The sequence below is a fragment of the Urocitellus parryii genome, chromosome 12 (genome assembly GCF_045843805.1).
Source record: "Urocitellus parryii isolate mUroPar1 chromosome 12, mUroPar1.hap1, whole genome shotgun sequence".
Taxonomy (NCBI): Eukaryota; Metazoa; Chordata; class Mammalia; order Rodentia; family Sciuridae; genus Urocitellus; species Urocitellus parryii.
This window is the reverse complement of record NC_135542.1, coordinates 60,801,458-60,828,968: the sequence shown is the minus strand read 5'-3', so window position 1 is coordinate 60,828,968 and position 27,511 is coordinate 60,801,458. Positions and strand designations below refer to the sequence as shown.

General features: G+C 32.9%; 1 protein-coding gene across 4 annotated transcripts in view; it reads right to left on the bottom strand.

Moving 5' to 3' along the window:
- Rmdn2 (regulator of microtubule dynamics 2) overlaps window positions 1–27,511 on the bottom strand; it is a 96,879-nt gene that overhangs the window by 16,527 nt on the left and 52,841 nt on the right. For all 4 annotated transcript variants that reach the window (XM_026405855.2, XM_026405854.2, XM_077791827.1 and 1 more), the window contains 5 exons: window positions 24,482–24,656; window positions 18,308–18,410; window positions 13,083–13,143; window positions 4,293–4,368; window positions 3,601–3,678 (listed from right to left, as the gene is read on the bottom strand). In XM_026405855.2, coding sequence (XP_026261640.1) covers window positions 3,601–3,678; window positions 4,293–4,368; window positions 13,083–13,143; window positions 18,308–18,410; window positions 24,482–24,656 — 493 coding nt within the window. The remainder of the gene's footprint in view (window positions 1–3,600; window positions 3,679–4,292; window positions 4,369–13,082; window positions 13,144–18,307; window positions 18,411–24,481; window positions 24,657–27,511) is intronic.

The following is a 27,511-nucleotide window of genomic DNA, read 5'->3' as shown; positions in this document are numbered from 1 at the left end:
AAAAATGAAATCAGCTTTATTACAGTATAATCTAAATAAACTAAAATTTCATCTATTATAGGTCTATCACTCAATGAGTTCTGCTAAATGTATATAATCCTAAATCACCAAAACAATCAATATATAGGACACTTCCATCATCCCCAAAAGTTCTCTCATGCCCCTTTGCAGTCAATCTCCTTATCCAGTTCCTGCCGCAAGGCAACTACTGATCTATGACTTACAGTTTGTCTTTTCAAGAATTTCACACCAATGGAATATACATTATATACTCTTTAATGAGTCTTTTTGGCATAATTCTTTGAAGATTCATCCATGTTGTTATGCTGCTAAAGCTGCTGTGAACATTCATGTATTAGTCTTTTATGAATATATATTTTCATTTGTCTTATTAAATACCTAAAAATTGCTCTACCATTCATGAATGAATTTATTTAATATTCATATATTCCCACCACAATATGTGAGAGTTCTAGTTGCTCTATATCCTTGCCAACACTTGCTATTGCCTGAATTTTTAATTTGAGTCCTTTAAGTGAGTATATAGAGGTTCTCTGTTTTCCAAGAACTAATAATAATAATAATTATCTTCTAATGTGTTTACCTGCCACTCCATAACATTTATTTATAAAGTGATTAAATTGAAATTTGATCTAGAAAACAAACATATGCATTTTTAGTGCATTAGGAAATACTTTTAATTTACTCATTTTTCATTTAATTTTATGGATAAAATTAAACATCCAGTGTTGGATGAAATGCTATAATTAGAAGAGGTAATGTTATACAAACTTCCTATCCTAGAGTAAGAGAAAAGATTTATCAAGTTCTTTAGTGAGTTCTAGCTTGTCTTATTGCAAAGCCATAAACTAACCCAGCTTATACTCAGAAAATAGCTTTGAATTTTACTAAAGCTGCGCATCCATTTTCCCTTTAATTCTTCTTATTTAAAAATAATACACTGTATTTAAAAAGAATACACTGTATATTGCTGATTAATATCCTGTATTCTATGTTTCCAAAATCTAAAGTCCTTTTAGATCTACTACTGTTCTGGTTTGTTTGTTTGGTTTTTGTTTTGTTTTGTTTCCATTGATTGTTATTCCTCTTGGCTTATTTCCTTTTATAGTCTATAATTTTTGACTGTGAGCTCATCATTGTTGGGACACTTTGTGTGAAAGTTTTACAAAGTCTCTGTGAAAGTACAATTTTCAGGAAGGAACAGAATTTGCTTCTGTCATTGGCATATGGATCAGGGCTTGTTTTGAATTAAAGATTCTTTCTTGGGTTTTTAAGCCTAAACAAATTTTGTACATTCAAGCCCCAGACTCATGTGAGGTTGGGTCAATGGCTTGTAAGTCTCAGGAGTTTCCTTCCTTCCCTTCCCTCTTCCCCATTGTCAAGACTGAGAATGAATAGTCATTGCTATAAGCTTCTGCTTCTGCTGAATTTTATTCATGTTCACCTTTTTATTTTCCCTAGGAAAAGCATTTTTTGAGTCTTAGATAAACTGTGGTACTCTTCATATACTTTCTGCTCTGTTTAGGCCCACAGTCCCTCAATCCCCAACAAAGATCTGCTCACCAGGCTTAAAAAATACTTTTGGGTATCAGGTGGTTTCATGGCTGCTTTACCTGTCCTCAGAGCTGGTGTTCTTGGCCTCTGGATCTTCCTTTCCCTTTCCCCTTACCTTTCTCTCTTTCTTTCTTTTTCTTTTACTGATCTGATTAGAAACACACACACACACACACACATACACACACACACACACATACACACACACACACACACGGCACATATACATACTTTAAGATATTTTGTGGCCAGAAAGTTTTAAGTTCTCTAGTCTATATATGCTAGAAATGATCTTTATACATTTATTCACACTTCTATTTCCCCTGCTGGAATGAATTCCAACTTATTTCTTGCGCAACTCATATTTATCACCTGTACTTACAATTTGTAGGAGAACATACTACTAAAAAGCAAAGACTTTGGGAACAAACTGCCTCTGTTCAAATCCTATTCTGTATCACTTATTAGCTAAATGGCCCTGGGCAAATCAATTACCTTACAGGGTGTTGGAAGAAATAAATAAGCTAAAATAAATAAATTATTTTTAAATGTATAAAATGCTTATAAGAACCATGCAAATATTAGCCTTATTACTATTGCTTTTAAATATTCTTGGTTTTCAGTATTTTTCTCTACTTTTAATTAACACTGCTAGATGAAAAGAAGTCTTCCCACAGAACCACAAGTAGTGTTCCTATATACAAAGTGAATCAATCAATTATTCAAAAACAAATACTTGTACAGAAGCTTAAGTGTGAAGAACTGAGCTTGATGATGAAAAGGATATCAAGAAGTGTAAAATGTAGGTTTTCTACTCAAGGAGAGTTCAGATAACTTAGGATCAACTGAAAGTAAATAGTAAATAAAAATGTGAGTTGTTAAAAGCCAGTACAGCCTAGCAAAAGAATGGTATATTTAATAGTGCAGTACTACAGGGAATGGAGACATCATCCTGTGTTTTAAAACATTATATTGATTTATAAAAACATGAGTGCTAAAAATCATTCTATTTGACTCTGCAGTCTCACAACTAGGCTAAAATGGGAAAAATGGGTTATTTACTTTTTTTCCTTTTTCTTTATTAAAATGTAAGTTTCCTTCCTATGTTACATAATATAAAGAATGTGATTTTGGGAATTAAGCAAATTTTAATTTCAATGTTGGCTTTTTCATAGACTAATAAATTAGGACTGTGGGGAAGTTTTTAACATCACAAAGACTCAAATTCTGAACTGTTTAGAACTGGAAGAATAATTGCTTTACAGGACTATTTAAGGATTAAGGCAACAAAAATAAACTATAAAATATACATTTAATCTTCAGCGGGTGGGCAATAAAAGCAAATTTCTTTACCTCTATTCCTCTTTCAGTCTTAAAAAGAAAATCACCTCTTTTGTCCACCCTAATGTTCACACTTACAAATAGCATTTCCCTTTCATGGTAACTTTTCCATGTACCTGTTAAGATACAGTTCCACATTCAGTTACTTCTGTAAACTAATGATGCCATTTTAGACACTGGGTCTAAGGCTGACCAGCTGCTTTCTTTGAGCACTGTCTCATATCTCTTCTAAATTAAGTTCCTTGAAAACAAACATAGTGTTCTATTCATCTTTTGGTCAGTTAGCCAGAACATAATTTATGTTCAATAAACACTGCTGGATGAAAAGAAGTCTTCCCACAGAACCACAAGTAGTGTTCCTATATACAAAGTGAATGCATATGGGTGGTTGATGCCAACCCAAGAGATCACAAAGTGAGACAACTACAAAAATCATGCATGTTTATACATATATAAACAAATTTCAAGTTTTAAAGTTATAACATATGCATTACAATTTTAAAATAGTATACAAATTATACATTTATGCACAATTATAAAAACATAAGCACTCATACAAAATTTATGCTGATTTTATAGTCTCCCTACAATTGGCACCCAGTAAACATAATGAATAAGTTATCTCTCTATCATACACTCATAGTGCATTTAAATAAGATTTATAAATATAGGCATTCAACTTACAGTGTAACAGTATCTTCCCTTGAGGTAATACACAAAGGGTTCTTCAGGTAAAAGTGTGATTGCTATATCTAGATGTTCCTGAAAGAAATATCCAAAGGAAAAGTCATCTTCTAAGTTTCAGATATTACTGAATGGAGCTGTACTAACTCCTAGTAAAAGTAAACTCTAAAGTGACTTAGAGTGTTGTCTCAGAGGCTTCCTTACCCCAACCATTAATATAATTAAATGATGACCCTGAGGGGTTATTTATTGGGCTATAATAACTAAAGGCAAATAATAAGTGATGTGTGCGTGAATTACTTATTTTGTTCATCTATTGCTGCAAGGTTAAACTTTATATTGGACCCTATCTGCTCCTGCCAAGTTCATATGTAGATTGTAATTACGCTCAGTCTACTTATGATGTTGATAACTTAGCTCACAACTAAGAGGTTAACCCTATATCTTTGAAAAAAAATAGCACTCATTTCCTATGTGACTTATTTCCAGGATTTGGAATAATAATAATATTTAATTGCCCAAATAGTTTGATTCTTTTTTGTCACAGTACAGCTTAAAGAGTGCCATTTCATTTCCTGCTCACAATTTAAACAACATAAATATTCCCAGAGCTTAATTTGTTGAATAATCTGATTTATATCTGTTAATTAAACATATAACTACATTACAGCATTTTTAATGTCGATAAATACCTTGAAGCAATATCCATAGTTGACTTTGTTTTGTAAGCCCTCAAACTCAGACACCTGGCCACACAAAACTGCATACCTGAAAAGGATCAAAACAGTGGTTTTCAAGTAAAATTTTAAATCAAATACTACCAAAACATAACATTTAAAAAGCATTGTTAAAGCATTCATTAATATTTAACATGAAAACAATAAATACTTGACATTAAGATAAGGTCATTTTCCTCAACCTTTCCTGGAAATAGTGTTATTAGAATTGTGTATCCCATGAATGATGTACTTTATTCTTCTGAAAATAAAAAAAATACATAAATGATTATGTGACAACAAACTGAACATAATATTTGTTCAGCAATTTGCCTATTTACTCTTGGGGGAAAAAATGAAAAGCAGATTCCCAGAAAAAGTCTCTCAAACTCCTTTATGAAATAGCCATGGTAACTTTAGGCCTCAATGTGTTTTCTTTTGTCATCATCTTTTTAAAACATAAAAAATTTTAATACACATTTTATGGAACACTTTTAGGTTTATAACAAACTTGAGCAGAAATACAGAGTTCCCAAATACTTCCCCATGTAAAACACAAAAACCAAAAAACTCCTCCATTAGCAATATCCTGCATGAGGTACATTTGTTAAAATCAATGATCGTTGATTTCATGATACATTTGCACATCATTATTACCCAAGGTCAATAATTTACATTAGGGTTCACACTTGGTGTTCTACATTTTTCTGTCTTTTCCAGAAAGTTTGACCTTTTCCAGAATGTCATATAGCTGGAATCATGCAGTGTGCAGTCTTTTCAAATTGACTTCTTTTACTTATTAATGCACTTAAGCTTCCTCCAGGTTTTCATGGCTTGACAGACCATTTCTTTTTGGTGATGAATAATATTTCATTACCTGGATGTACTACAATATAATTACCCATTCACCCAATGACAGATATCTTGGCTACTTCCACGTTTGGGCAATTATGAATAAGGCTGTTATAAGCATTCATATGCAGACTTTTGTATAGAAATACATTTTCAATTCTTTGATAAATACCAAGGAGTATAACTGTGGATATTATGGCAACAATTTAGTTTATAAGAAACTTCCAAGTTGTCTTCTAAAATGGCTGTACCATTATACATTTCCACCAGCAGTGAATAAGAATTCCTATTGCTTCACATCCCTGTCAGCATTTGGTGTAGTCAGGGTTTTGGATTTTGGCTGTTCTAATAAGTATATGGTGGTATCTCACTGTTGATTTAAAGTTCACTGATGACATATCATGTTGAACCTCTTTTACTTACTTACCATCTATACAACTTCTTCGGTGAAGTGTCCATTCAGATTTTTTTTCTATTTCTTACTTGTGTTGTTTGTTGCCCTAATGTGAAATTTAAAGTAATCTCTGTACATTTTGTATAACAGTTCTTTGTCAGATTTTTTAAAAAATATTTTCTCCCAGTCTGTGGCCTGTTTTCTAATATTCTTTAAGTTGTCTTTCATTTTAAACTCCAATGAAACTTGGTTTATAAATTATTTCTTTCATGGAGTGAATCTTTGGTGTTGTATATAAAAAGCCACCGCTATACCCAAGGTTATCTAGGTTTTTGCCTATGTTATCTTTTATGAGTTTTATAAGTTTTGCATTTTACATTTAGGTCTATAATCATTTTGAGTTTTTGTGAAGGATATAAAGTCTACACTCTCATTATTTTTTGCATATGGATATCTAGTTGTTCCAGCACTATTTTTGGAAGATTATATTTATTTCTCTGTAAAACACTATTTGACCATATTTATATGAGTCTATCCTGAGTTCCCTGTTCTGTTCCACTGATCTTTTTTTTCCCTGCAATGTCATGCTGTCTTGATTACTATAGCTTTATAGTAAGTCTTGAAGTTGAGCAGTGTTAGTCCATTGGCTTTGTTTTCCTTCAGTATTGAATTAAGTCTTTTTTCCTCTCCATATAAACTAAATTTGTTGATATCCATAAAATAACTTGTGGGATTTTGATTGGGATTGTGTTGAATCTATAAATCAACTTGGGAAACACTGACATCTTGACAATATTCAGTCTCTTTTCATGAAGATGGAATATCTCTCCATTTTTTTCATTCTTTGATATCTTCCATTGGAGTTTTATAGTCTTTCTCATATAGATATTGTACATATTTTGTTAGATTTTTACAAATATTTCGGTTTTAGGTGTGATAGTACAAATGTTAATATATTTTAATTTCAAATTTCACTTGGTCATTCCCAGTATACAGGAAAGCAATTTACTTTTGTACTTAACCTTATATCCTGCAACCTTGTCATAACTATTTAATTTCATGAGCTATTTTGTGAATTCTTTTGGATTTTCTACAAAGACAATTATGTCATTAGGAAATAAAGACATTTTTATTTCTTCACTCCCAATCTATATACTTTTCATGTCTTATTGCATTAGCTATAACTTTTAATAGAATGTTGAAAAACTGGTGAGAAGGGGCATCCTTTCCTTGTTACTAATAGTAGATTATTTTAATCCAGGAAAGCAAATTTCTCACCATTTATGTATGAGGTTAACTGTAGGATTTTTGATGTTCATTATTGTTATGGTTTGGATGTGAGGTGTCCTCCAAAGCTCATGTGTGAGACAATGCAAGAGCATTCAGAGGGAAAATGATCAGGTTGTGAGAGCCTTAACCCAATCAGTGAATCATCCCTTGATGGGATTAACTGAGTTGTAACTAGAGGCAAGTGAGGTATGGCCAGAACAGGTGGGTCTTTGGGGCCATGGATTTAGAGTATATATTTGTATCTGGCAAGTGGAGATATCTTTCTCTCCTTTCTGATTATCAGGTGGGCTGCTTCCACTGAGTCACAACCCTAGTCCTGTTTTCAGGTTTTTACATGAATAAATGTTGGATGTTGTTAAATGCTCTGAATCTATTTATATGATCATGTTATTTTTATTCTTTGATCTGTTAATGTGATATATTAATTGATTTCAAAATTCTGAATCACCACCTTGCATATCCCTGAGGATAAATTCCACTTGGTTGTAGTATATAATTCAATTTGCTAATATTGTGTTGAGAATTTTGGATCTACATTCATGAGATACCAACAAGTGGTTTTCTTATAATGTTTTTGTCTGATTTTGACATTTGAGTTGTGCTGGCCTCATAGAATGAATTGGAAAATATATAATCTGCTTCTTTATTCTGAAAGAGATTGTAGAAAATTGTAGTAATTTCTTCCTTAAATATGTGGTAGAATTTACCAGTGAACTCATCCAGGCCTAATGATCTCTCTTTTTGAAGGTTATTAATTATTTATTCCATTTTTAAATATAGATATAGGCTTACTTAGATTGTCTATCTATCATGTTCTTTTGAAATGCCCCCTGTTATCATACCACCACAAAGAGTTCTAGATTGTGGAGTAATCCCAATCCTTCCAAAATTCCCATAACTACCTGTACAAGCTCCCTCTTGTTGTTATAAGAATTATGATTTTCCAACTTATTTGCACTTAAAACCTTTGGTCACTTCCTATTAAATATATCTTTCTCAATAGAAATAGCTTTAGATTTACAGAAAATTTGCAGATAGTACAGATAGTTCCCATATAACCCACACATAGTTGTCCCTGTTGTTAATACCTTACATTACTATAGTAAATTTGTCATAATTGCACCAATATTTTTATGCAACATTGATAGGAAATTGTCACAATATACCTTTATTAATATGCTATTATCAATTAAACTGCATACTTTATTAAAATTTAGGTTTTTCTCTAATGTTATTAGGCATTTCTGACACTATTCTCTCCATCTCTCCACCCACATTTCTATTAATTCACATTCTATTAGGTATAATTTTTAAAATTTTTGATGTTTTTTTTTTCAGAGATATAGAAGGAGGTTTATTTAGGTAAGTAGATATATATTCAAAGGAGATTAAGGACAATCCCAAGAGATATCTCTTGGATCAAAAGGAGGAATACACATTCAAAGAAGAATGTGGGATATCTCTAGGTGAAAAGATTAGGTTATAATTTTAATCATGTCAAAATATTTTGAATTACTATTGCCATCCATCATATACTCTGTTCCTTTATTTTAGGTTGCAGATAACCTTTTGTAAGCATACCTTCTATATCTTAATCCACTGACAAAATTTCTAAACACCTTAGGGTCTAAGATATATAGACTTCACCTAGAATAACCCCCACATTCACAATGATCTTTAAAAAACAGAGCTCAAACCCTTCAGGTAGCATGAGTAACCTCATCAACTTGCCTACACATCTATTTCTTGTCTTAGGGATAGAATGCCTTGCTTAAATCCACATATACTAGGCTGATTTCCCTACTTCAACTACTAGCACAGCAATAAATAAATAAATAAATAAATGTGTGTGTGTGTGTGTGTGTGTGTATAATGTTGCATTTTAGGAATATCTGCGTTCAGTCTACTTAATTTTACTTTCTCATCTAGAGAGTTATAAAACAACTCAACTACCTCGTTGTGCTAAAATTAAAGAAATAATTTATAGAAATGGGTTTGATTTTGTATTTTCTGGAAACCAGAACTACTTCTGCACATCTCTAAGCTTTTATTTTGCTTTCTCAACACATTCTCTCCAAGTTACTCAAGTAAAGAAAAAAGAACAAAAAACCCATGGTTTGCATAAATATTATATATTATAAATAAATATTATTATATATTATTTTCCCTTTTAAATAATTTGTCACTGAGTCTTTTTTTTTTTTTTGGAAATTTGTTTCTTTCAAATCTAAAACATTATTTATCTTCTTACATATTATGCATTCAGGGTCACGTGGCTACCTTCTACCAAAAAGGTCATCAATTCTTTTCTATCAATTCTACCTAAGTGTCTTTTATAATATTGTTTTATATATATATATATATATATATATATATATATATATATATATTTTTTTTTTTGTACCAGAGATTGAACCCAGGGGCACATAACCACTGAAGTATTTTAGCCTGGTCTGACAAAAACAACAGAATAACATAGAAAGTTTAAGCAGCCTTAAAGTCACAAAGCAATTCATTTTGGAAAATATAAAGATGAAAATTATATCTTTAAGGTGATTCCTGATTTATTAGTTGTTACCTATTATTAACCCTTAATGAAAATTATCCTTAAAGATTACATCTTTTACTTTAAAGTAAAGACTTATAGAACATCATATAGCATTGCAAACTTGCTGCAGAACTAGACTTTTTATATATTTTATTTAGAGACAGGGTCTTGCTAAGTTGCTTAGGGCCTCACTAAGTTATAATATTGTTAATTTTTAAAAAACATAATTTAATGTTTTATTTCCCAAACTCTCAGGTTGATGGGAACTCTGAAGAAAGTTAACAATGTGGTGTATTATCTCCATCTAGAGGTATTTAAACTGTAAAAGCTTTGACAAGAGTTCTGTATTTTCTTTGCATTGATGTTAAAGATATTCTTAATAGTTGACAACTATACTGTTTTATCAAGTACAACTCCATTAGTTTCCCTGCAGTGTTTTCTAATTCAATGCAAATGCAATTTATGTGGTTTGAGAAAGCAAAGGCAGTATACTTCACAGAAGAAAGAGTGATCATATAATACCAGATCTGAGTTCTAGTTCCTATTTTTCTACTTACTGTGTGACACACACACACACACACACACACACACACGCACACTCATACACACTGTGCTTTGTTTACCCTACTTAGAAATGAAAACAGGCTGTTCTGTGAATCACATGCTATAGAGCATGTGGACATAATTTGCAAATGGTAGAGTACAACAAATATGTAAGACATTATTTATGATTAAGGCCATCCCTGTTTGACCTACAAGCTGCAAATCCATTGGTCATTTTATTTTCTTGATTTCAGAAGTATTTTAGCCTGGTCTGACAAAAACAACAGAATAACATAGAAAGTTTAAGCAGCCTTAAAGTCACAAAGCAATTCATTTTGGAAAATATAAAGATGAAAATTATATCTTTAAAGTGATTCCTGATTTATTAGTTGTTACCTATTATTAACTCTTAATGAAAATTATTCTTAACGATTACATCTTTTATTTTAAAGTAAAGACTTATAGAACATCATATAACATTGCAAACTTGCTGCAGAACTAGATGGTAAATATTTTAGGCTTGGAGCCAGATAATCTCTTTTACAACTACTCTGTTGCTATGAACAATGCATGGGTGTGGCTGTGCTCCAGTAAATCTTTATTTATAAAAACAGGCAGTCAGAAATTTGGTCTGCAGGCCATACTTTGTTACTCATACTGAATGAACGAGAAAAGGTTTAACATCTTAAGATACTGAAAACGATTTCATTAAAAGAAGATATTTTCTCAACGTTCTATTATAATTAAGTATGGAATAGGTTTACCTAAATTTCACCCATTATTTCTCAAGTCAAAGTTTAAGTTGCTCTTATATCACCTTTTACCTCAACTGTTTAACTGAATAATTTTTGCATTCAAATTTATTAATATTTATCAATCAATTACATTTGAGTATTTTTAAATTAAAAACTTATACCAAATAAAAAATCATGGGAAACACATTTGGATCATTGCTTTGCATATGTATCGATGAGATTTAATCTTGGAGTTAAACCTCATTGTTACAGATACGGCATTTATTTCACAACAAAAAGTTAAAAAAAGATAGATAATGGAGAAGTAACCAGATTGGTGGAAGATAGACTACAGCAACTACTAAGGGTGAGTTCAGCATAATCTGTGCTTACAAAATGGATCTCAAGATACTTAGGAAACCCTCAGACAAGATTCAATATTGTTCCTCTATGAAAATTGGAAACTCACATTGGTAAATGTCCTCAGGTTGAGGATTTACATCAAATGTACATTTTAAATGTGATTCTTCATAAATACAGATCAATGAATGGGAAAAGGATGAGAACAAAAGAGGAAGAGCTTCAGAGGAAGAAGACAGGATTAGGGAGGGGCAGAAGGAGGAAAAGGGAAATAGTGGGGAAGGGAAAAAGCTCAGACAGAGTTAGGAGCAAAATGTGTGTTCTTTCTGCATCCTAATCTGGCTAACCAAATGCCAAACACCTCCAATTATTATGGAATGGGGAAAGTGGGGTGGAGGGGAGAGAGATGGAGGGAAGGCGGGGATGGGGGAAGAGATGTTTGATCAGTACAAATTGATTACAGTAACTCATAAAAATGGAAGACAGGAAGTACTTAACACATACACATGTTAGTTTATTAGTATATTTTAATACTATGTGAATTAAACTATCTAGGAAAATGTGGCTATGGAAATAATAACCAACACTCTTATATACTAGGGAAATGATCTTAAAAATCTCTACCAGGATGTAACTGCAAAACTATCCCTTTCCTAGAGTTTTTGCAGAAGCACCATGGGTAAGAATAATACTTTCTCTACTAGGTGCTTCAGTTCCTAAGTCAAGATGCTCTATCCATGCAAGCCATGCTAGGGAAATCATTCACAAATTCTGCAGGCTTTGTGCCTTAGCCATCTCTAGGATGTATGTGGGAAGCCAAAGTCTTCACAGGAGGAAGGAAGAGATGGTGAGGTGGGCGAGATATGGACCACCCTGTCATGAAAGAAGTCAGGGACCAGGATTGCAGCTCATCTTAGGCCAAATAAGGGCAGCTTCTAAAAACCTTTTCATATTTCAGCCTTTGTTTTTAAAATTTGGGGGATTTAGGAAACGTTATGGGATTCCTGCACACGGAGTTTTAAATGAGATTTTTGTGATGGAGCGCCCCCTGCCGACAGCAAGCCAAAGAAACAGCATGATCTGGGAAGTCGGTTTGTACTTCAGTTAGGTGGGCAAAAATGATTTGCCGAAGGTCAAATGAGGACCTGTGGAAAAGCAGCTATTTGGAGAGAGTTTTTTTACATAACAGTGTAAGGAGGGAATCAAATACACCCAGAGACGGGATGGATTTATGGAAATCTAAGACTGAAGAAAGTGTCATAAATGGTTATTTCATCTTCTTAGCATCTAAAATACCTATCTGTATTGTTGGGGGGGGGGAACTAAGGAATTAAATGCAACTAAAAGGAAGAACAATAACTAAAAGCAATGTATTTCTTCTTATTTGTGTTTTACAATTTTAAATATACAAAGGGTCCGAAACAAATCCTGAATAGTTTTTTTCTTGCCCCAAGGATATTCATGCATGCCACCCAAATAATTAAATTCCCTGTGTTTAGAATGAGAAATTATACTCCATCTATGTATGATGTATCAAAGTGCATTCTACTGTCATTTATAACTAAGGAAAACAAATAAAAATTTTCCTGTATTTGGCCTTTCTTGTATTATAACTGGCTTTTCTTTGACCTATGGAAATTGTATCTGATGACTCAGCAACTCAGAAGAAAATGGCTAACATATTTTTTTATTATTTGAAGCACTTTCTATATTTTGTTTAGAACATGACATTATTTCAGTATGTTTTCAAACAAAATGCTATGTTGTTAGATTTAATTATAATTTATCATCTGCAAAGGCATTAGACTTAGTAGATTCATTGATGAAGTCTTCAATGAAAGTTTAAATTAAATGTATTTAAAATATGCTTAAAAAGAAATACATGAGAATAAAAAATAGCACAGTTGCTGTACTATCTCCTAAACACATTTTTTTTCCAGTGAATATGGCTGACAAGTTCATTGGGTCAATTGTAGCTTTAATCCATTGCAAAATATAAATAGCATATTAGAACACAAAATACTGCACAAATCCTGTATACTTACCACAGGTGACAGTATCCATTCATGGGCGCTCTAGCAACAGCTCGTTCACCTAAAGTTTTTCCTGAAAGATAAATGTGCTTTTAGAACTTTCATGTGAGTTGTTAGGAGGTGGATTCTGTAATTATATCAGTGGTTCCTAAAGTATGATCCCAAGACCAAAAGCATTATCATCACCTGGAAATGTGTTAGAAAAGCACATGTGGGAGACTACTCAATCATAAACTCTGCGTTTTAACTCTCCTCCAATGATTCTGATGTGTGCTAAGGTTCAAGACCCACTCGATTCACAGACTTAACCAAGCACAAGAAAATCATTCAGTCACTACTTCAAAGCATAGTAGAATTTTTTTTTTTGTAATCAATTCAAACAACATTTACTGAATAACTAATAAGTGCTATATCTGGGAATAAAATGTCAAATAAGACACAGTTCTTGACCTTTCAGGGCTCACAGGTCAGAAGGTAGCAAGTATATAAACAAGTAAATTGCCAAAAAAAAAAAAAAAAAAAAAAAGAGCAAGGAGAAGGAAAACAGAACACAGTAGAATGAGTGTCTAAAGGAGTAAGGAAGATGATGTTCTTACTGAGTCACTTGCAATAATGAAGAGGCTCAGTGACAGAAATTATTTCCCTAAGTTATTTCACTTAATTTTAGAATAACTCTGATCATGTAGTAATTACTTTGGGCAGAGGTGTGTCTAATACTTTGAAAAAATCAAAATGTTTTAAAGAAAATCACATTTTCAGAATGTTTCTCAAAGAGGCCATTTTGTTTTATACCTTCTTTCTCCACTCCCCCACTTCTTTTTTTATTTTTATTTTTTTGCTTGAAAAGACTATCCAATGATATAGAAAATGCCTTTCTATATAAATGGTTGAGATAACCTTTATGATAAAGAATCTTCAATTCTAAAACTATTCTCCCATTTGTTGATTTGTTAGGTAGCACTATATAGCTCTATCCAAAGGGAATTAAAAAGTAAAGTATTTTAATAATAACTGATATTACATTATGTACAAATATGAAAGGAGTTAGTACTTTTAAGTGAGTGGTGAAAACATACTTGTTAGTGTAAAAATATTAAAAACTAAATCAACATTTAGAAACATTGCTAAATAAAACTTTTAGTGTACTACCACATGACTAAAATAGAGGTGACTCCATCACTCTTAGAATACAAAAGAAAGTTGGGAAATTTACAGGCTGGTTTCCCAAGTAGCTGGAGCCCAAAAGGAAAGCTATTTCTATCACAGAACTGTATTTTGTACTCTTTTTTGAGACATTTGTATAGATCACTTAATTATGAAGAGTATAGTAACATTCCTTTAAATGTTAAGATTTCTATTTTATTTGGAATATGTTAGGGTCAATCATAATGCTTCAAAAAGGTACTGCATAATGATATATTCACTGTGAGTTTTATAAAAGAATTCTGTACTTTTCAAAGATCAAAGTTTCCTTGGTACAACAAACACATTATTTTGAGAAAAAAAAAAAACAGTCAATACTTCTTCCCTTATACCAAATCCACCATTCTTCAATAGCTGGCCTGAATCCTTGCTCTCAACTCCATTGTACTTGTTCATAACCTTATTAAGCACATACACTAAATTATAATTGACGGATGCTTTGTTGATATTTTTCACATAGTAAGTTCCTTAGTGTATTATTGTCTTGATAATATTTATGTCTTTCCTCTGCCTTCCTCTAACCCTCATTTTAACATTGCTCCTAGACACAATAATTTTGAATAAATATTTCTTTCTTTCTTTTTTAGAGAGAGAGAGAATTTTAATATTTATTTTTCAGTTTTCGACAGACACAACATCTTTGTTGGTATGTGGTGCTGGAGGATAGAACCCGGGCCGCACGCATGCCAGGCGAGCGCACTACCGCTTGAACCACATCCCCAGCCTGAATAAATATTTCTTATATGGATGAAAAAAAGGAATGAAGTCATTTTTAACTTATTTCAATAAAGTCTTCTTAATTATTTCAATATCTGAGGTATTTCTCCTTTTTCTTTGACATGATAAAATTTCCTTCGTTTCTTTCCTCCCTTTTTCCTTTTCCCTCCATATCTTCCTTCCTCCCTCCTTCCTTTCTTCCTATATATTCTACTTTAATTCTATGCTGCATCTTACCCTGGGATTTCCTCCAGCATATATCCATTTCATTAATTCAGTTAAACTCCTGAACCATTTAAAAATAGAGATTCAAAGTAATTTTACTCTGTGGGGAACTGTTAACTTCCATAAGAAAGACTTCCCCGTATCAAACTCCAATCCTTGCAATCACATACTCCACGGTATACAATCTCACAATCCGTTATGTACAATCATCCCATTTATGAAACACCTAAAAAACTTACGTAGAAAAACAAATACACCACTTCTGTAACTTTGAAATAAATATTGATGCTTTTAGAGTTCTGTTCTTTTGAGGAAAGTAACAGGAATGAATAGTGATAACATTCATTACTATTATTAAAGATAAAAAATTATGTACTGAGCTCTAGATTATAATTTACAACATATTGTGATACACCTGTGTCAATTTCATTTAAATATTTGTAGAACTAAAAACTTGGGACTAGATGGGTTAATACCCTGCACTCTTCTTTGATAATAGCTTATTCCAGTTTGGTTCCTTATACATATGGTTATTTGAATAAAAGTGCCTTCCCATCAGTTGTAAGCTTCCCCATAGTCTATTTTGAGACTCTATGTATTCTGTTATTTTATTTTTGTGATCTTCACCTGCTACCTGCTAATATAAAGCCCAGGTTAGGGCAAGTGCTTAAGAAAAACTTGTATCTAATTTCTGAAAGTATCAAACATTTTACATAAATATATTTATATTTTCTCAGTAGATATGAAAATTAAATACTTTGTTCTATTTGATTAAATTTCTATTTTTCTTGAAGTTAATAAATCTCTTCTCTAGAATTCCACTTTGTATTTAGCCTGCAAATTGGATTGCTCCAGACAAACTGATCCACAAAGCTGATAATGAATATGACAAACAAGAAGGGAGGTCCTCTTATTTTCCTCCCTCTGCAGGAAGACTAAAGTGCAGAGGTCATTCCATAAACATATCTCCAAGCTGAAGTATCACAAAGAGTTTGGTAATATTTCCTTTGTAGAAATAAATACAACAGAGAACTAGACGGGGAGGAGATCTCTCTTGCCATTTCTTCCTCATGCTATCTTAGAGAAGACAGGCCTGGAAAAGAGTTGGCTTTGGAATAAAAGAACAATTTTAGGGGTCATGATGCCAAATTATAATGCTGAAGCTCAGAGAGATGGCAGTTAGGAACTTTTAAAAGAAAGTGTTTTGGAATAAATATTAAAAATTCTCTCTCTCTCTCTCTCTCTCTCTCCTCTCTCTCTCTCTCTTTAAGAAAAAATTCCTCAGTATAATTTTACACTGTCCTTTATATTTACTGATCTAAAGATTTAACTATTAATTTAACCAGCATTATTAACACTCTTCCTCCAGAATAAATCGAGGCTTTTAAGATGAATTGATCCCTTACTGTCCTATAACAATACAATGTGTCTGGCAGTCATATTTTTCAGACACTATTGCACAGTATTGTCAATACTTGGAGAGAAGAACAGCTGTTGTCTAGTGAGTGTGGGTTAAAGGTAAACACTCCCTACTGATTCAAAGAAACACAGGCACCCTACTTTATTATGTACGTATAAGTAGAGCTCAATAGAAAATATGGTCACATTTCATGTATATTTCATAAAGCAACAATCAGCATTTTTGACTTTTAAGTAATACGGCCTTTAGATCCTTATGGGTTCTTTTACCTTATACTCTACAGGCACTCAGTAAATATTAGCTGATGTTGAGAGTTGAATATCTTTCCTTTTCAGTTCCATATGTCTATACACACACACACACACACACACACACACACACACACACACACCTCCAAGCCTTTTAGGTAGAGTTTTCTACATTCCTAAGGAAATAAGACTTTGAATTATCTCTCTTGGTCCTAGATAAATTTGTAAATTCACAAAAGTAATGTCCCAGTTTCTGCTGGGAAATGACATTTTCATGAGTAATGGTAACCCATGGCAATGTCCACGCTGTGGTCCACTGGCTGTTTAAGTATAATGCATAGGCATGGGGGTTTTACTTGTTATACCTTTTAGTGCTGCTAGTAGTGTTGTTGGTTGGCATAACTTATTTCATTATTAGTGCAACAGTAAGAGTCAGCCCTTGGGTAAAATAATCTCTGGTCAAAGATCTTAGACATTTTCAGGTTCAGGGTTTTCTAATTGGCAAGAGGAGAATGCCCTCACTTATTATTCATGGTTATGAGACTTACGTTAAAAGTGAAACAAAATATGAATTAAAACCAAATAAAGTTTTAAAGGTTCTAAGGTAAATTGTAAGGCTGGTTTCACACATCTTCAAAAATAGTTTTAAATTTTGATAGCTAATTATTTCACCTCAGCTAATATGGGAATGTTGACAGACAGCTAATTATCTCTGCATCACTGGGAATACATTGTCTCTGTTTGTTTTCCATTGTTAGAAAAAATAAATAAATAACATCAAAAAAAAAAGAAAGTGTTTTGGCATTCATTGAGAGTCAAGGTGAAATATAAAAATGATACCACTAAGAACAACAATTTGACATTCTGGCTATTGTTTGTTGTTATTAGGGAATTTAAAAAAATATACAAAAAAGTATAGATGACAGTATAAAAGATCATGATGTATTTATCAGTTAGCTTTAACATTATTAACTCAAGATTAATCTTGATTTATCAAGATATATTTTGAAAAAAACCATGAGTTTCTTTCCTTATGGTCTCCAGAGTACTCCCCTGAATATGTAAGGTGTGTTATTTTAATTGTGGTAGATTACTACTGGTGACAATAGTCCTTTGCCTATTATTGTTCCTCAAATACTACCACTTAATGTCTTTCTGTGATTATATAAACTTTAGAAGGTGATATGTGAGGGTTTTTTTCAGTTGCCTATTCTAATATGCTCAAATATTTTTAAACAATGTATATTTTAGCTCTAAGAAAACTGTCCTGAGACTGTGTGTATTTTTTGCTACTAGGATATACTAAAGTAAATTAAACATATTGATTTTAATTAAGATTATTTAGATTTAATTATAATTCACTAGCAGTTTATTTTAGATCCTAATTGCCACTTGAGAATAACCAGTCTTGAAAAAATACTTACCAATATTAGCATAATGTTTCTTTTCTTGTGTGTTTGTAGACAACTCACTCATGTCTCCATAAGCACGAACAAGTCGCCACATATACTCTGCTTCATCTTTAAACTGAAAAGATAAAATTGCCCATTAGATGTACTCAATATTTGTTCAGACTAAAACTGTTTTCCAACTGCAACTTTTAACAATTGGTATTTTAAGTAACTGAATCTATGCATACACAAATTTAAGTATTTAACATTTTAAATCCAAATATCTATGACTAAGAAATGTGACCTAATGTATTATTGAATCTTAAACCTAATTAATATTACCTAGGCACTTGGTCTTAGTATGTAGAAGAGAGAATTGACAGGTATCAGAATCCATAAATTCTCTGTGAGTTATGGTACCTTCTTATTTTTCTAAGTTATTTATTTTATCAATATAGATAGCTCAGTGAACATTATGAATAATATCTGTCTACTTAGGTATATATACTCAAAAGGGTAATCATACTTTAACCTAAACTTTCCAAATATAATCTTGAAGATTTTTTAAGGTTTTAAAATTTTATTGACAGATAGTAATTGTATTTTTTATGGGGTACAGTGTGATGTTTTGGTATATTTCTACTCAGAATACTTAGGTTTATAGACAATGTGTTTAGAGGTTAGGCTTAAATTGCTCATGGGAAAGATTTTTTTCTTTTGAGGATACTGCAATATCCTCCCCTGACACCTTTTTCTTTACTGGTAGTGGAAAAAGGGATGAGTTTTTCCATTCAGGTCCAACATTAAAGATTGCAAAATGACCACCGGTTGAAATACCTTTAAATATTGATAGTCCCATCAAACGAATAACAAAATAGAAAAATTAAAATATTGTTTTTCCTCTCCCCAGAGAACAGGTACTATATGCCTTGACATAATGTCTTATTCTTAATCATTTATGTATATAAATTAATAAAAAAGGAAATCCTTATAGGTCTGGTACCTATTTTTACCACCTTAGATAAGTTTCATTAACTCTTTTTTTTTCATTTTTAAAATTTTTTATTTGTTCTCTAGTTATACATGATGGTAACCTTTTTTTTTTTTTTTTTTTTTTTTTTTTTTTTTAGTACCAGGGATTGAACCCAGGGGCACTCAACCACTGAGCCACGCCCTTTTTTGTATTTTATTTAGAGACAGGGTCTCACTGAGTTGCTTAGCTCTTCACTTTTTTGCTGAGGCTGGCTTTGAACTCATGATCCTCCTGCCTTAGCCTCCTGAGCCACTGGGATTATAGGCATGTGCCACCATGCCTGGCAGTAAAATGTGTTTTGATATATCATACATATCATACATACATGGAGTACAACTTCCCATTTGTGTGATTGTATGTGATGTGGAGTTATGCTGGTCATGTATTCATATTAGAACATAAGAAATTTATGTCCCATTCATTCTATTGTCTTTCCTATTCCTATCCCCCTTTCCTTTATTCCCCTTTGTCTAATCCAGTGAACTTCTATTCTTTCCTCTGCCCTGCTTAATGTGAGTTAGCATCTGCATATTAGACAGAATTTTTGGCCTTTGGTTTTTCGGGGATTGGCTTATTTCACTTAGCATGACAGTCTCCAGTTTCATCCATTTATTGACAAATGCCGTAATTTCATTTTTGTTTATGGTGGAGTAATTTTCCATTGTGTATGTACCAGATTTTCTTTATCCATTCACCTGTTTAAGAACCTCTAGGTTGGTTCCACAGTTTAGTTATTATGAATTGAGCTGCTATAAACATTGATGTGGCCATGTCACTATAGTATGCTAATTTTAAGTACTTTGGGTATAGACTGAAGAGTGGGATAACTGGGTCAAATGGTGTTCCATTCCAAGTTTTCTGAGGGATCTCCATACTGATTTCCAGAGTGGCTGCACTAATTTCCAGTGCCACCAGCAATGTATGAGTGTTCCTTTTTCCCCACATCTTCACCAACATTTATTGTTATTTGTATTCTTGATATTTGCCATTCTGACTGAAGTGAGACGAAATCTCAGTGTAGTTTTAATTTGCATTCCTCTAATTGCTAGAGCTGTTGAACATTTTTTCATATATTTGCTAACTGATTGTATTTCTTCTTCTGTGATGTGTGTGTTAAATTCCTTTTTCCATTTATTGATTGGGTTATTTGTTTTTTGGTGTTAAGTTTTTTGAGCTCTTTATATGGAGATTAATGCTCTATCTGAGGTGCATGTGGCAAAAATTTTCTCCCATTCTGTAGGCTCTCGCTTCACATTACTGATTGTTTTCTTTGCAGTAAAGAAGTTTTTCATTTGATACTATCCCATTTATTGGTTCTTGATTTTACTTCTTGCACTTTAGGAGTATTGTTGAGGAATTTGGTTCCTAAGACAATGTGATGGAGATTTGGGTGTACTTTTTCTTCTAGTAGGCACAGGGTCTCTGGGATAATACCTAGGTCCTTAATCCACTTTGAGTTTTGTGTAGGGTGAGAGATAGGGGACTAATTTCATTTTGCTATATATGGATTTCCAGTTTTTCTAGCATCATTTGTTTAAGAGGCTACCTTTTCTCCAATGTATGTTTATAGCACCTTTGTCCAATATGATATAACTATATTTATGTGAGTTAGTCTCTGTGTCTTCCATTCTGTACCACTGGTCTTCATGTCTGTTTTGGTGCCAACACCATGCGATTTTGTTACTATAGCTCTATCATATAAATTAAGGTCTTGTATTGTGATGCCTCCTGCTTCAATTTTCTCACTGAAGATTGCTTTGACTATTCTGGGCCTCTTGTTTTTCCAAGTGAATTTTATAACTGCCTTTTCTATTTCTAAGAAGAATGTCATTGGAATTTTAGTAAGAATTGCTTTAAATCTGTTTAGCACTTTTGGTAGTATGGACATTTTGACATTATTAGTTCTGTCTATCCAAGAATGTGAGAGATCTTTCCATCTTTTAAGGTCTTCTTCAATTTCTTTCTTTAGTGTTCTCTTAGTTTTCATTGTGGAAGTCTTTCACATAGTGGACTAGCAATCATAAATATTTATGGCTCAAACAATGGAGCATCTGCATACATCAAACAAATCTTTCTCAATTTCAAGAATCAAATAGACCACAGCACAATAATACTTGGTGACTTTAACATACCTCTCTCACAACTGAATAGATTCTCCAAACAAAAAGAAGCTATAGAACTAAAAAATACAATTAATAATTTATATATATAGAGAGACTTTAATATATATATATATATATATAATATTTCATCCATCAATCACTGAATATACTTTCTTCTCAGCAACCCTTAGATCCTTCTGTACAATAGACCATATCTTATGCCACAAAGCAACTCTTAGCAAATACAAAAAAGAGAGATAATACCCTGCATTCTGTCAGATCATATAGAATGAAATTAAAAATCAATGATAAAATTAAAAATAGAATCTACTCTAATACCTGGGGAATAAATAATATGCTCTTCAGTGACCAATGGATAGAAAAAGAAATCAGGATGAAATTTAAAAAATTACTTAGAGGTAGATGAGAATAGTGATACAACACATCAAGATTGCTAGGACACTATGAAGGAGATGCCAAGAGGAAATCATTGAACTCATTCATTAAAAGGATAGAAAGTCACTGAATAAATAACCTAACATTATATCTCAAAGCCCTAGAAAAAGAACAAATCAACACCAAAAGCAGTGTAAGACAGAAAATAATTAAAATCAGAATTGAAATCAATGAAATTGAAACCAAAATAATCCAAAAAAATCAATGAAACAAAAAGTTGGTTCTTTGAAAAAGTAAATAAAATTGATAGACCCTTATTCATGTTAATGAAGAGACAGAGAAAAAAACAAATTACTGAAATTCATAATGAAAAAGGAAATATCATAATGGATACCTCTGAAATACAGGCAATAATCAGAAACTATATTGAAAATTTATTCTCTAATAAAATAGAAAATTGTGATGACATCAACAAATTTCTAGAGACATATGGCCTATACAAATTGAATCAACAGGACATACAAAATTTAAACAGATCAATTTCAAGCAATAAAAGTGAAGATGTCATCAAAAGCCTACCAAGAAAGAAAAGCCCAGGACCAGATGGGTTCTCAACCTAGTTTTACCAGACCTTCAAAGAAAAACTAACACCAATCCTCCTCAAATCATTCTATGAAATTGAAAATAAGGGAATCCTTCCAAACTCATTCTTTGAAGCATGTGATACCAAAGCCAGACAAAGACATATCAAGGAAAGAAAACTTCAGACCAATATCCCTGATGGACATAGATGCAAAAATTATTAATAAAATACAGGCAAATCCCATACAAACACATATTACAAAGATAGTGCAGCATGATCAAGTGGGGTTCATCCCAGAGATGTGAGGTTGGGTCAACATACAGAAATTAATAACATAATTCATCACATCAACAGACTTGACAAGAATCATGTGATCATCTCAATAGATGCAGAAAAAGAATTTGACAAAATACAAAATCCATTCATGCTCAAAATACTAGAAAAACTAGGGAAAGAACATCTTTCAACATTGTGGAAGCTATATATGTTAAACCCAAGGCCAACATCATTCTAAATGTAGAAACATTTAAAGCATTCCTTCTAAAACTTGGAATAAAAAACAGGGATACACTCTTTCACCATTTCTATTCAACATAGTCCTTGAAATTCTAGCCAGAACAATTAGAAGAAAGACATTAAAGGGATACAAATAGGAAAAGAAGAACTCAAACTATCTTACTTTGCTTACATGATTCTATATTTAAAAGCCCCCCAAAAAACACCAATTTCTAGAACTAGTGAATGAACTCAGCAAAGTAGCAGGATATAATAACACACATTAATCAATTGCATTCCCTAAACATCAGTGATGAATCAACTGAAAGAGAAATAAGGAAAACTATCCCATTCACAGTAGCTTCAAAGAAAATAAAATATTTGGGAATCAACCAAATATTTGGTTAGATATGCTAGAGGCTCTTCATAGAATGCAAATTGGTCTGGAGATTTTAAGCCAGCACACCTCTGGGCTCAGAAATTTCGAGTCTTCACTGGAAGATTTCCCCCCAGTGATCTCCCCTGGGTTCCACTTGTGGGTGGAGGAGCCAATTCTTAGTCCACTGTGTCACCTGCAGACCCAACATTTCCTGGTCTTGGGCTCAGTCTCCAAACTCAATCTCTCCTGCTCTGGCCCTTTCAAATTCCTGGCCAGGCATGTCTCTCCCAGCTGATCCTGCAAGCAGCTGGATTGGGACAGGGAAAGGGAGTGCTGGGTAGGTTTCCACAACCAATATTCCTCTGTGTAAACCTTTCTCCACATTTGATTTTTTCCTGGTCACACAGGCACTCTCTATGTCATGCAATGTGGGTTTGCAAGACTTGTATTTCAGGCCAAACTCAGGTTTACCAGGAATTTTCTCCCCCAGCTGCTGGCCCCCATGAAGTGGCTGCAAAATTATTCCTTCCTTTGTCTTCCACATGCCACAGGGAGAGAATCAGCTTCTTTCCCACATGAGGATATTGTGCAGTATGCCTTTCAGTTTAATCAGGCAGTGTTTTTGATCTATAAACTTTCCATACCTAGACATGTCTCAGGGTTCCTAAAAATGCTGGTTCCTTTAATTCCTTTATCCCTCCACTTTGCTCACACAGGGACCTCTCTGGCTGTGGCAGTGGCTGTGGCATGGGGATTTCTTTCTAACTTTACTATAACCAACCTCCTGAGTTTCTGATCTGCTTTGACTATCTAGTATTAAATTCCAGTAAAGTACTGCCTTTTTTTTTTATATTCACTGACTTTGCTGAGACACTGCCTATCTACTTTCTTGGTTTCATACCACAGAACAGCCAGGAAAGTGACCTTCTCTATTCTGCCATCTTGATATATCCTATTAATTAACTCTTATACTTAAGTTTTTAAAAATTTTAGTCATTTTATTAAAAAACTTCACATCAATCATTTACATTATATGAACTGTGACATAACATAAATAAGATGATAGATAAAATAAAAAATGAAAACAACATATTGTCAAAAAGTTCTTACCTTTTCTTTGTTTATTTAGTTTTTTCATGTGGTGTCAGGGATTGAACCCAGTGCCTCACACATGTTAGGCAAGCACTCTACCACTGAGCCATAACCCAGAAGTTCTTACCTTTTCTTTGTAGTCACAAAGTAGTTCAAAACCCTCCGTCCTGCCAGACTCATTCATACGTAAATGATCTGCCTTCTGAAGAAGGGCATCTAACTTTAATTCTTCTACATGTGTGTTAAATGCCTTAGTGCCTGGAAAACTTGGTTCTTCTGTGTCAGTATTAGCTGTAATATACCTAAAATGGCAGAAATGACCATTAACTCCTATGAAAGTTATGCATAATTGCCAGAGTGATACTTTTAAAATGCAAATCGAATCATACATAGAACTATAATTGGTGCCCTGTAGACAACAGAGACAATGCTGAAGATCTAATAACAGTTCCTGTGCAATTTGCCTCCCAACCCCAATTCCTCTCTAACTTCATTTGTCACCACTCTTCTCACTCATTCACCTCCACTGTGGCCTCTTCGCTGTTCCTTAAGCCTGCCAAGCATGTCCTACCTCAGGACCTTTGCTCTGATGCTGCTCTGATGCCATGCTCTTACCTTAGACAGCTACACTACACCCTCACCTCCTTCAAATCTTTGCACCAATGTCGTTTCCTCAGTGTAGCCCCTCCAGGTCACTCTGTTTAATACAGGAACTCACACACTCCTCACCTTCAATCTCCCTCATCATGTTTGACTCCCCACTCACATAGTACATATTATCTTCTAATATACTGTATAGCTTACTAATCTACTACATATGCTGTAATTTGTCAGTATTCATTCCATAAGAATGAATGCTTCCTGATAGTTGGGTTCATCAACTCATGTGTCGAGTGCCCAAACAGGGCACTTATATTTTATAATATATAAGAAAACAAATTAGAAATAGTGAGGAAAGCAAAAAAAAAAAAAAAAAAGGTCAAAGATTAATGAAGTCAATAAAAGATTTTTTCCTTTTTATAAGGAACACAAATGTGGTTCTTCATTTTTGAGCAGCTAATGCAATCAGTCATATAATTTGCAGTTCTCATTAGATATAAACAAAGATAAAAGTGAGTTCTTTGGAAAATTGCAACTATTACCAAATGCTGACTCAAATTTCTTTCAAAGGCCTTATAAAGAAGACATTTTATGAACTGATATCTAACTTCTTAAAAAAACATTCTTTACTAATGGAAACCATGTTTTCCCAATGATTCAAAACAAAACACCTGGACTCATCCTTGATTTTTTTTTTCCTAAGCAACATCTAGCAAATTCTGTTGATTTTATCTTCAGAATGTACCCAGAATCTAGCCATTTCTAACCACCTCTCCCAGTGTCACCCTGATCTGAACCTCCAACATCTCACCTGAATTACTGCAATGGCCTTCTATCATGTCTCCCTGATTTAATTCTTGACTTTTATTAGTCTATTTTGAATAGAGTAGACAGAAGGATTTTCAAAAACCTGAATCATGTCACCCTTTGCTTAAATTCCTCTCACAGATGCCCAAAGCAGAGTAAAACTTGTCTGTACAGTAGTCTACAAGGCCCTACATAATCTGGTCCAATACTTCTGACCTCATCTACCACTTTTCTGTTTGCTTAGCATTCCAGGAACTTTGACTTCCTTGAACACATAGTCACTTTCCTGCTTTAAGATTTTTGTACTTGCTTTTACTTCTGCCTGCTGTTCTTCCCTGAATATCCACATAGTTTACTTCTTGGACTATTTCACATCCTTGTTTACTTAAATGTAACCTTATTATTGTAGGCAATATGATTAATTACATAATAACCCCAAATAAGTTGCAAATTGTAAAATATATGAGTTCAGCTGGATATAAATTGGCTGGATATAAAATTAACATATGAAAATCAATTTTATTCATATATATCAGTAACATAAAAATACCCAAAAAGCATAATTAAAGAAAATATTCCATTTACAATGATCTCAGAGTGTATCTAACATCTTGGAATAAAGGTAATAAAAAACAATGTGAAATACTATGGAAATTTATAAAAGTTGCATTAAAAGATGTTTATAAAATGACCTAAGCTCAGAGACAAATAACACCATATTCATGGCTAAGAAGACCAAACATCATAAATATTTGAATTCTCTCAGAGCAATATACAGATTCAATCGAAGGCCAATTTTATAAGTCTAATAAGAATTTTAATAGAATTTCATAAGATGATCTAAAACTTATATGTAAAAGTGAAGAGTCTAGAACAGCCAAATCATTATTAAAGAAAAGGAACAAGAGTAGAAAACTTACTTTACCAGATAATAGGACCTATTATGAAGCAATAACAAGGAAAGAGTGTGGTATTGGGACAGTGCCCAGATTAGAAGAGAAAGAAGTAAAATTATCTCTATTCATAGGTAACATCACCTTGTATACAAAAAATTCTATGGAACCACACACACACACATCACCCCTACCCCCTATTAGAACAAATAAAAAGTTGAGAAGGGTTACAGGATATGAGATCAATGAACAAAATGAACTGAATTTTTAAAAAGCAATGAACATTCCAAAGACGAAATGAAGAAAACAATTTGATCTGTGATATGATTTATAAGAAAACAATTCTTGGGGCTGGGGCTGTAGCTCAGTGGCCTGCCTTGCACGTGTGAGGCACTGGGTTCAATCCTCAGCACCACATAAAAATAAATAAATAAAATAAAGGCATGCTGTCCATCTATAACTACAAAAACATTTTTTTTAAAAAGAAAGTAATTCTTAGAAATACATTTAATAAAGAATTACAAGACTTTATTAAAACTACAAACATTGTTGAAATTAAATAAGATCTAATAAGTCTAAAATGAAATTTCATGTTTGTGAATTGAAAGACAGTACTATTAAGTAGCATTATAAGATTATTAAGATAGTACTATTAAGACAGAAATGCTCCTGAATTTAACTACAGATTCAAAGCAATTCCTATTAAATTTCATCTGGAATTTCCCCCCAGAAATTGGAAAACTGATCTTAAAATTCCTATGGAAGTCTGGCATGTGTGGTGCATGCCTGTAATTCCAATGGCTCAAGAGGCAGGAGGGTCATGAGTTCAAAGCCAGCTTCAGCAACTTAGTGAGGTA